This window comes from Corvus cornix, unplaced genomic scaffold, assembly GCF_000738735.6.
Source record: "Corvus cornix cornix isolate S_Up_H32 unplaced genomic scaffold, ASM73873v5 scaffold17, whole genome shotgun sequence".
Lineage (NCBI taxonomy): Eukaryota > Metazoa > Chordata > Aves > Passeriformes > Corvidae > Corvus > Corvus cornix.
The window spans coordinates 182,357-192,963 of NW_024108685.1; the positions used below are offsets into that span (position 1 = coordinate 182,357).

At 57.6% G+C, this 10,607-nt stretch overlaps 1 protein-coding gene across 1 annotated transcript; it reads right to left on the bottom strand.

Moving 5' to 3' along the window:
• Nucleotides 1-812: 812 nt before the first annotated feature.
• Nucleotides 813-6,234, bottom strand: LOC120412173 (polyunsaturated fatty acid lipoxygenase ALOX15B-like). The gene is made up of 14 exons (XM_039572509.1): nucleotides 6,014-6,234; nucleotides 5,343-5,508; nucleotides 4,749-4,947; nucleotides 4,595-4,676; nucleotides 4,378-4,500; nucleotides 4,177-4,280; nucleotides 3,745-4,067; nucleotides 3,466-3,669; nucleotides 3,246-3,332; nucleotides 2,602-2,771; nucleotides 2,405-2,526; nucleotides 2,212-2,312; nucleotides 1,576-1,746; nucleotides 813-1,360 (listed from the first exon to the last, which is right to left on the bottom strand). The coding sequence occupies exons 1-14, from the start codon at nucleotides 6,232-6,234 to the stop codon at nucleotides 1,181-1,183; spliced, it is 2,253 nt and encodes a 750-aa protein (XP_039428443.1). The 3' UTR covers nucleotides 813-1,180.
• Between the last annotated feature and the right edge of the window lie 4,373 nt (nucleotides 6,235-10,607).

Below are 10,607 nucleotides of genomic sequence, written 5' to 3' on the forward strand. Positions count from 1 at the left end.
AACAGGGTTGGTGTGCATGCTTTTTGCCCCTGTTAAGATGGAATAAGCTTAGGAGTATACGTGTCCCCATTTTGCTAGCATGGCGATAGAATAAAATCTACTCTTTATACTTCAGCTGTGGATTTTGGCCATCTTGGTTACCTGCATATCTTCAGTTCACCCACTCATGAAATCCCAGAAGGACAAATGCCAGTATCAGCCCCTGTAATGGCACAGGCTGGAGCTGCCTGGCTGGGAGTATCCCTGTGGGAAAGGTCTTGGTGGACAGGGAGCGGGGCAGGAGGCAGCCATGTGCCCTGGCAACAAGGAAAGCCAGGAGCACCCTGGGCTGTGTGACCAGGAGATCAAGGATGCGGATTATCCAGGTTACTATGCCTTGGTTTTGGTTCCTCAACACACAAAAGATGTCCGAAAGCCTGAGCAGGTTCAGTGAAGGGCCTCCAAGGTGGGGCTGCAGCACCTTGCGTGTGAGGAGGATGAGGAAGCTGGACTTGGATTGGATCCAGCCACACCCACATTCCCTTCTGAGAAGAGGTTTAGAAAGCCAGGGGGTCCTGGGTATGTTTTGGGGGTGTTGGGGGTCCTCTCTGCACCTTATATCTCAAAAGGAGCTTCTCTAATAAACTTTGTCTGAAGCTCCCACTCTGCCCACAACAAGGGGAGCACTGCAGGGGGGCACTGGGGTCACTGGGGACCAGTGATGACCACTGGGAGCACTGGGCACTCCTTCATGTCTCCCAGTTGCTTCAGTCCATCTCCCACTTTGAGTGGGGGCTGTGTGGATCCCTGTGGTTTTAGGGATGGACATGCAGTAAGGATGGACAGCTGGCATTTATTGGGGGGAAGGAAATGGAGTGGGGGGGTGCTGAGGGTGCTGGGGATAGATGCTGAGGGTTTCCAGGTGTGGGGTCGTGGGGTTGCTGGCATTGTCCAAGTGCAGGATGCTGGGTGACAAGGGTGTTGGGGATGGCCATGTAAGGGATGCTGGGAGCGCTGCGTGTACTGGATGTCCAGATGCTGGTGGTTCTGTGTATTGGGGGTGCCCAGGTGCAGGGTGCTGGGTGTTCTGGAGGTGCTGGGTGCACTGGGTGTCCAGATACTGGGGTTGCTGGGTGCTGGGGGTGCCCAGGTGCAGGGTGCTGGGAGTGCTGGGGGTGCTGAGTGGGTGCAGCTCCCATGCTCAGATGGAGATGCTGTTCTCCGTCTCCAGCGGGTTCAGGTAGTTGTATCTCAGCTCAGCCAGGTAGTTCCTCTCCTCAATCCGGTCCCGGATTTCCTCCAGTTGCCCTTGGAAGGCCCGGATGAGCCGCCGGGGTTCCGCCTCCGTGAACCACTCCTCGGGGTACTGTCCCAGGAGCCTCTAGAGGGGACAAGGACATGGACCCTTCCGCTTCAAACCCTTGGTGCCATTTGGGGGTTCTCTGGCAACCTGGTAGCTGTGGAGCAATGGTGGCCATCCCCCAAACTTGGTGGCACCAAAGGTGGTGACACCCACCCTTGTGGACACCTCTTGCAGTTCCCTGGGCCCACAGAGCTGTTTGGGGGGGCACATGGGGACCGTGAGGCCAGACTCACCCTGTCCTTGAGCTGGGAGCTGAGGAGAATGAGGGCCACCAGGATGTTGGCAGTGGTGGCCACTTCGGGGACGGTGTCAAGGAAGTGCTGGAGGAAGGCCCGGCCCTTCTCACAGGGTGGTGGGTGGCGCATGGAGGATGGGGCGTTGGGGACAAAGGCTCCCAGGTCATACTGCAGGGGGAGAGGTCACTGCAGAGAACATCCTCCCAAAAGAGCAAGGGGATGGGTGGGGACATCCCCCCAAAACCGTGAGGGGACAGGTGGGGACATTCCCCTGAAACAGTGAGGAGACAAGTGGGGACATTCTTTGGCATGGGGAGGGGGGGCAGATGGCGACATCTCAGCACAGCAAGGGAGATGGAGGGGGGACATCTCCTCCGGTATGAAGAGGGGATGGATGGGGACATCCTTCTGGCATGAGGACACATTGGATGGGGTTGTAGGATGAGGACATCCTTCCAACACGGAGATAGGATGGATGGGGACATCCATCTGGCATGTAGGGAGGTGTGACATAGACATTGGTTCAGGATGGGCACATCCTTCCTGTGCACAGAGGAGTGGGAGGGGAACATGTCCCCAGCATGGCTCGAGGACAGCTGGGGATATCCTTTGGGTCCCTGGCCCATGTCCCACCTGCCCGTTGTTGACAGCTGCGTGCTGCGCCGAGCAGGTGAACATCACCATGGTGAGGAACTTGATGAGCTCTGCCACGGTCTGCAGCGAGGACGGAACACCTGGGTGGGGGTGGCGACAGCCAAGAGCGTCAGGGATCTGCCTGTCCCCTGCCTCCCCTGGGGACATCCTGTGGCAGCTGCAGGTGTGCTACCTGAGGAGGTCCTGCCCAGGAAGCCATTGGTGAAGATGTCCATCACCCAGGCCTGCAGCTCGGTGTCCCCGCTCACTGCTGCATCCCCACCATAGTAGAATGTCACAATGCCGGTGACAAAGCTGCCATAAGGATGAGGTGATTGTGAGATCCTGGAGCACTCCAGGACCACCCTCCACCCCCGAAGCCAGTCTCACCTCTCAATGGCTTCCCAGAGCCTCATCGCGTCATCTCGGTAGTGGTAGTTGGGGACGTGGGACATGCCGCGGTGGCGGATGTCATCGGGGAGGCACAGGGACGTGTAGGTCACCTGCTCCAGGCCTCGCTGCACCACCAGCAGCAGCCCCTCGTAGGTCACCCCTGAGCCCTGGAAGGAGGGCCACCCATGGGTGGGGAGGGCAGGAGAGCCCAGCTTCAGTGTCCTCCAGTGTTCCCAGTACACCCCAGTACTCTGCACTGCTTGCAGGGTACAAGTCCTCCAACTACACACCCAGTGCCCCTGGTACTCCATTATATTCCAGTGCTCTCCAGTGTCCTCCACCACATGTTCTCTAGTGTCTCCCAGGTCTCTCATGCTTCCCAGTGTCCCCTAGTGCCCCCAGTACACTACAGTGCTCCCCAGCAATTCCAGTACACCCAGTGTTCCCAGTACACCCCAGTACTCCTCAGTGTTTCCAGTAGACCCCGGAGCTCTCAGGAGACCCCAGTGCCCCAAATAGAATCTGGTACTTCCAGTGCCCCCAGTAGACCCCAGCACCCCCATGCCTCCCAATACCCCAGAGCATTCAGTGGCCCTCAGTGCTCCCAATAGGCCCCAGTGCTCTCAGGCCCCAGGGCTCACCTTGTCAATGAGGCCACCAGGGTTGATGAGGACACTGCGAGCCAAGGTGTTGATGTGCAGTGTGAAGTGGAAATGGGGCATGAGGAGCTGAGGGGGAACAAACACCTGGCAGGTGACCAGGGACCCCTCCATGGAGCTGGGGGGGCTGTCAGGTGGGGCATAACTGCCCTCAGATCTGGGGGCAGGGGGGGCAGTGGGTGGCCCTGAGGGGGGACCTTACCTTGAAGAGGGGGTGACAGGTGGGCAGATGGCGCAGGGTGGCAATGGCGAAGACCTCCCCAAAAAGGTGGGTCCTCAGCAGGTGGGTGAGGAGCTGGTGGCTGTAGAAGTCGGCGTTGCGCACCCAGGTCTTGGCCAACAGCCAGTCCCACTCATCATCACTCGGCAGGAAGATGGGGCTGCAGGGTCCTGGCGTTTGGCTGAGCTATGGGACACCACACGGTGGTCTAGGACCATTGTCATCCTCCTGATGGCAGGGTTTGGGGTGGGACATCCCTACCTGGATGGCGATGGGACGCAGGAGTCCATCAGTGCCCTGGTGAAGCAGGCAGAGCGGGGCCGCTACGTACTGCTGGCGTCCGTAAATGGTGTCAGCCGGGATGTCCTCCAGCACCTTGTAGTCCACAATGAAGATCCGACCTTCTTGCAGCTCCTTGCCCAGGTCAGTGCCATCCCCCAGCGAGCCAGCAACCATCTCTGGTGTCACCGGGAATTTGGGCGGCAGTGTGGTGCAGCGGTGGATGATGATGGGGTTGTTGCCATTGAGGAACTGGGAACCGAAGAAGTCATCTTCTTGCCAGTGCTTGGCCACATACTCAGGGACTAAGGGGACGGTCAGACATCAGCACCCACTTACTGACCCTTCAGGGACATCTTGTGAAGCCCTGAGTTATGCAGGGGAAGGGCAGGGGACAGTACACAAGGCACCCACCAATATCCCTGCCCTGTGTCCGGGAGAAGATGGTGCGCATCTCATCCAGGCTGTTCCAGGAGGTGCGTCTCAGTAGGAACCCTGACAGAAAGTGGGAGGCCCCTCTACAGGGCAGAGGGGGACCTCAGCACACCCCTTCTGTTCTCTGGCCCCTTTCCCTGCCATCACCCAGGTCCTCCCTGGCCTCAGGGCACTGCTTACTGGAAGATGAGGAAACCAGTGAAGTTGGTGGCCCTGATGCAGGAAAACTGGATGTTCGAGTCAAGTTCGAAGACGGAGTCCACGCTGAGGCAACGGGGCCAGCCTTGGGCAAAGTTCTTCCACCTGAGGAACAGGGGAAACGGGAGCAGATGTAAGCATCACTGCTGACCAGCCCACCTGGCCAAAGTTGGCCTTGTCCCCATGTCCCTGCTGTCACCGGTAAGCCTCCTGCCGTGCTGCCAGCTCCCGACGACGATGTTCCTTGAGGATCTGAAGCTTGTCATCCACCAGCTTCTTCCCTGAAAGAAGGGAGGTGTCAAAAGTCGGAGCTCTGGACATCAAAAGCAGGATGGGGGCAGGGTGGGTCCTACCTGCGCCCTCCCGCACCTCCACCGTGGTGACCCCCTCCAGCCACTGGTAGCAGGGGAAGCGATACAGGGTGCCGTTGGGGGCTGTCACCCGGACGTCCTTGCAGAACCAGGCGTCCTCCAAGAAGAGCCGCCACTTGTGCAGGCGGATAAGGACAATGGGGCCCAAGTCCTGCCCACAGTGCACAGACAGGTTCTTCTCCTGGAGAGGAGGAAATGACTTCTGAGGGGATGGGCAGATGCCCTGTCGTGGCACCAGGGGACACCAGGAGAGAAGGGGCTCAAAGCATCCCCACTTGATTCCATTGCCTCCAGGACCCTTATCCTCCACCATCCCCTCAAAGTCCTTTTCCTCCATCCCCCCAGAGCACCGTTCCTCCAATCCCCCCCTGACCACTACCCACCATCCTCCCCAAATGGTTTTTTCCTCCAGACCCTGGAACCCCTTTCCTCCATCTCCCTCAAATCCCTTCCCACCATCCCCTTGTATCCCCAGGAAAGTCCATGCAGCCCCTCACATTCCTGGGACAGCCGGTGCCACCCCTCATGTCCCCACGACAGCTCTACCACCCCTTGTGTCCTCATTCCCATCCCCACCTTCCCTGGCTGGAACAAGAAGGGAACGGTGGTCTGGCGGCTCTCGCCGTAGCTGCCCACCAAGGTGATGGAGATGGAGTTGTTGGTCCCAGCTTCCACCATGTCACCTGTTGCCACTGTCACCTTGTAGGTGGCCATGACAAGCTGCAGCTTGTCCCGGAGATGCCTTCAGAGAAGAGTAAGGGGCTGTGGGGTGCAAACCTGCTGTTTTGGGTGATTTGGGTGTCGCAACCCCCATGGCCGTTGTGTGAGCCGGTGACAGGTCCTTCCTCCTCAGGGAGGTGTTATCAGATCACCACTACTGGCCAGCATCCAGTACATCTGATCTCAACGGATGTGGCGATGGGGACATTACCCAAGCGATGGCCCTGGGGGTGGCTGTGAAAAACATTACCCAAATTATGGCCCTGGTGGTGGCTGTGGGGACATTACCCAAGAAACGGTCCTGGGGGCGGCCATGGGGACATTGCCCAAGTGATGGTCCTGGGGGTGCCTGTGGGGACATTACCCAAGAAACGGTCCTGGGGGCGGCCATGGGGACATTGCCCAAGTGATGGTCCTGGGGGTGCCTGTGGGGACATTACCCAAGAAACGGCCCCGGAGATGGCTGTGAGGACATTACCCAAGCGATAGCTCTGGGGCTGGCCGCCAGCCTAAAGAGGGGCACTCACCGTGCGCCGGGAGCTTCCCGTGCCCCCGCCGGCTCTCCGCAGTCACGAGCAGCGCGAGCTGCCGTTGGAGGGCAGGGAAGAGCGGCGCCAGTGGCGGGGCCGGAGGCGCCTCCGGGGCCGCAGCGGAGCCGCGCGATGGCTCCAGCGCTGGGGCCGGGGGCGCTCCTGGGGGCGGCGAGGGGACAGTGGGACCCCGGCACCGGCACCCCGTGAACCGCCATTCCCGGGAACCGTGCCCCCCCCGAACCCCACGTTCCTGTGCGCCGAGACCCCCCTGCACCCCATTCCCCTGGCTCTGGCACCACCCTCCATCCTCTTTCCCAGCCATCCCACCTCTCCCAGCCCCCAGCCTCTCCCTTTTCCTTGAAACTGGCACCCCCAGGACCCCCATTCCTGCCTCTCCCAGTCCCCAAACCCTTCCTCAACACCGGTGACCCCTGATCCCTCCTCCCTGGAGATCTCGCCTCTGCCCACCCCTATCCCCACCTTTCCTTGACCCTGGGACCCCCTGATCCGCAATTCCCGAGCACCAGGACTGCCTGATCCACCGTTCCCAGCACAGAACTACCCTGAACCCCCTTTCCTGGCCGTCCCGGCTCTCCAGCCCCCAGCCCCCAGTCCCTCCTTTTCCTTCATCCTGGGACCCCCTGCACCCCCATTTGTGCCTTTTCCAGTCCCCAGCTCCCCCTTTCCTTAACACTGGGGACCTCCTTAGCTCCTCTCCCCAGCTGTCCTGGCTCTCCCTAACCCATGACCTCCTTTGCTCAACACTGGGGACCTGCTGAACCTCCCATCCCACCTCTCCCAATCCCTGTACACCCCATTTCCTTGACCTTGGGACTGCTCTGAATCCTCATTCCTGTGCACTGGGACTCCCCTGCACCCCCAGCCCTGGTACTGGCACCCCCCGCACCAATTTCTCCACACCAGGCCCCCCCGAACCCCCTTATCGGGACCCCTTATCCTGCACCCCTTATCCACTAATACTCCCCGGCGCCCCCTTTCCTGGCCATCCCATCGTCACCAGTCCCCAAGCCTTCCCCTCTTCCTTGGCTCTGGGACCTGAATCCCCATTCCTGCTTTTGCCAGCCTCCAGACCTCCTGTTCTTTTACACTGAGGGACCTCAGGGTCATCCATTCCCGGCTATCCCGGGTCTCCCCACCCCATGATTCCCCTTTCCTTGAAACTAGGGACCACTGGATACCCTTTCCTGGGCAGAGGAACCCCCTGGAATCCCCATCCCACCTCTGCAAGACCCTGCACCTCCTTGAAATCATCTTCCCCAGCAACATGTACCCTGTGCATCCCCTTATCCTGCACCAATCCCCCCTGAACCCTCTTTCCTGACCGTCCAACCTCTCCCCACCCCCAGCCTCCCCTTTCCTTGAGTCTGGGATCCCCAGATCTCCTAAATCCCCATGTTCCCCCAGTTCTCCACTCCCTACATTTTCCCGGCATGAGGCTGGGAATGTAGAATGTGGGAAGAGGGAATGTGGGAAAGAGGAATTTGGAAATGTGGAGCAGCGGGATGGGGTTTCTCCTCCACCTCCTCACCATCCCGTGCTTCCCAGAGCCAGAATCTGGCTGGAATCTCAATGTGGTGTTGGTCACTGTGTCTGTCATTTCTGCCATCATCATCATCCTCATTGGATTCGGCATCAGGGAGCTCAGGTGTGGTAACACCCGGGATGGGGCTGGGAAGGCAGCACAGATCCGCCCAGCAGCATTCTGGGGATCCTGCACTGTAGGGGCTGATCCCCACTTTATGTTTTCTATCCTTGTTCAAGCCCCATGAATTCCCAGCCCAGCCCCACAGATCCTATCCCAGCCTCATGGGTCCTCATCACAGCCCCACGGATCTCATCCCATTCCCACAGATCCCACCATTCCCATGGATTCCCCCCAGCCCCCCCCCACTCTCCCTGCTCTGGTTGTGCTAGACTCGCAGCATTTCCAGGTCGGGGGTGGCTGTGCCAGGGGCACTCAATCATCCGGGTGCAGGAATCCCAAAGTTCCGGCTCGGTTCTGGCCCTGCTCCAAGGGAGTCCTGTCCAGATACCCCAAAACCACAAACTGGGGGAGGCCTGGGCCAGGCTTTGACAGCACCACAAACAGGAAAGGCAGGGAGTGGGAAACTGGGGAGCTTTTGGGGGGGGAGTCTGAGGGGTCCCAGAGTCAAGGAAAGGGGAGAATAGGGGTGGGAAGAGGTGGGATAGTCAGGAAAGGGGATGCTGGCAGGTACTGGTCCAGGATAAGGGCCCACAGGGTCTCAAGGGAGCCCCAGCATCAAGGAAAAGGGGTGCAGTGACTTGGAGAGGTGGGATGGAGAGTCCAGGGAAAGGAGGGTCACAGGGTGGAGAGGCCTGGAATGGCTGGGAAGGGGAGTTCAGGAGTCCCTGGTGTGAAGGAAAAGGAGTCTGGGAAAGGTAGGAATGGGGGTCCAGTGAGAGACAAGGAAAAGAGGGGACTGGGGCCTGGGAGAGGTGGGATGACTGGGAAAAGTGGGGCAGGAGGATATTGGTTAAGGATAAGAACACAGCACCACGATCTGGGTGATGAGAAGGGGTAATGAAGAACATGTTTTTGTCCTGGCACAGTTCTCTGTGTGAGAGGTGTACCCAACATCTTTGGTCCTTGCGAGGCTCTAATATGTACAGTGGTACTTCAAGCTGAGAAGGACCGTGCAGAGAGCACCGCGATCTGATGGTGCTTTGCAGGTTGTAAAGGAAAGAGGACTGTGCCTTGAATGTGGTGTAAATACAAGTTTCCACAAGTTTCAGGGGCAAGCTCCAGGCAAGCTTGTTGTCCTGGCACAGTTCTCTGTGCAAGACGTAGCTGAAAAGCTTTCCGTTTAGATTCAGACTGCAAGAGAGGCAGAATGTGGTGCTACCTAGTGCTGAGAAGGAAAGAGCATGGCCCAGGCGTGTTTCGGCAGAAGCAGTGTGCTGGGGTGCTTTGCTGCCAGCACCATGCTCTGTGCGAGAAGTAGACGACTGTGTGCCTCTGGGAGAAGGGAAAATGACTGGTTACAAAAGGCGAAGAACGAAGCCTCAGAGCACCCGGCTTGTGTGCGTGTCATACAGGCTGCAAGAGGAGTGTGGCTACCACTCATTTGCCTGCCAAATTCAAGTTAGCAGTCGTAAGGGGGAAGTTCAACGGCAGCTACTTGTGCTGCTGCTACCTATTCCTCTTCCAGCCCTCTGTGGAAACAATTGCACTTTGCTTTTGGCTCCAAGATGCAGAGAACACAACTGTAGATGCAGCAGAGAAGTACAAAGTGCACCGGTGAGTTTGACGTGGTTGATGTGCAGCAAGGGGAAGGTGCAGCCCAGTACTGGCTTTTACTTCCAGAGCCTATTTGACAGGAGCAGCTGCTGGATGTTGGCAACAGAGCTGCGAGAGTGAAAAACGGGACAGTCCATGTATGTGATAAGGAAGGTGCATAGTCCCACTATGCTGCGCACAAGTTAAATGTTTCTAGGAGAAGGATGTTTCTTAGAAACGTCTTTTGACCTGACACTTCCTTCTCTGTGAGTTATAGCTGCTTGGACTCGGTGACAGTGAATGTGTATGAAAGTGATTCTGCTGCAAGTATCAGGTTTCACAGGGAAGAGGGAAGGTCAGCAAATGCTTTCTGTTCTGACACCTCTCCGTCTGCTTTACTGTAGCGATGGACTCTGCCACTTTGAGAGAGTGTGATGATTCTCTATATATAGTTGAGAAGGGAAGTGTGAATTACTAGTGTGTTATGTCTAGTTTCTAGAGTCCCCTGCAAAGGGACTATGAAGGCCAGTGCTGGCTTTTTATTCTAGGATTTTTACTTTGGGAGCAGCTGCTGGACGTTTTGAGGGGGTTTGGGATCTGTAAGAGTGAGAGGTACATAGATGGCACATGGAGCTTGAAGGAAAGTGCATATCTCCAGGGAGTTTGATGCAGTTCAGTGGGCGCGAGTTACATGTTGAGCAGCTGATCGCACAGAAAAGGTCCTAAAAGGAAGAGGCCGTGCTGAAACTGCCTTTACTTTTGCAGCCTATAAACTGCACAGCCAGCAATGAAACGATTTCTCTGCCACTAGGTGCAGAATCACATTCTTTTATGTCTCCAAGAGGCAGGATGCACAGCGGAGCTCTTCCACCGACTGCTCGCACACGACTGGGGCCGCGCCAGCCAAGCGCTTGGCTTTTTCCCCGGCACTGTCAGCGCTCATCGAAACAAGCACACGATGGCGCTGAGGACTTGCAAAAGAAGGCCAAGCACCTGGCGCTGCTCGAAACCCACCCCAAGGGCAGAGGCAAGTTGCAAACGTCCCTGCCACTCAAATCAACGGTGTCAGGACAAAAAGATTTCCCTCATCTTCCCTTTCCAAGAGCAGACTCTTCTTTGCAATAGTCTCAAACGGCAACACGAACTCCTCTGCCCTAACAAATCTTTTCCCTCTCGCAGATTCTGCCCACCAACTTGAAACCATCTGGCAAAACCAGAGCTCACAACAGTGCCAGCCGAGAAAGCTCTTGCTGCCAACAGCTTCAACTGCACCCATAAAACTTCCATCATACCTCTGCTATCAACACTTTTCTTCTCAGCTCTAATTAC

Excerpts from the sequence above, each read along its gene's own strand:
- LOC120412173 (XM_039572509.1), bottom strand. The coding sequence starts at position 6,234 with ATGGCGGTTCACGGGGTGCCGGTGCCGGGGTCCCACTGTCCCCTCGCC. Across the intron at positions 5,509-6,013 it reads CGGGAAGCTCCCGGCGCACG|GCATCTCCGGGACAAGCTGC; the intron begins GTGAGTGCCCCT and ends TCTTCTCTGAAG. Across the intron at positions 4,677-4,748 it reads GGAGGTGCGGGAGGGCGCAG|GGAAGAAGCTGGTGGATGAC; the intron begins GTAGGACCCACC and ends CCCTTCTTTCAG.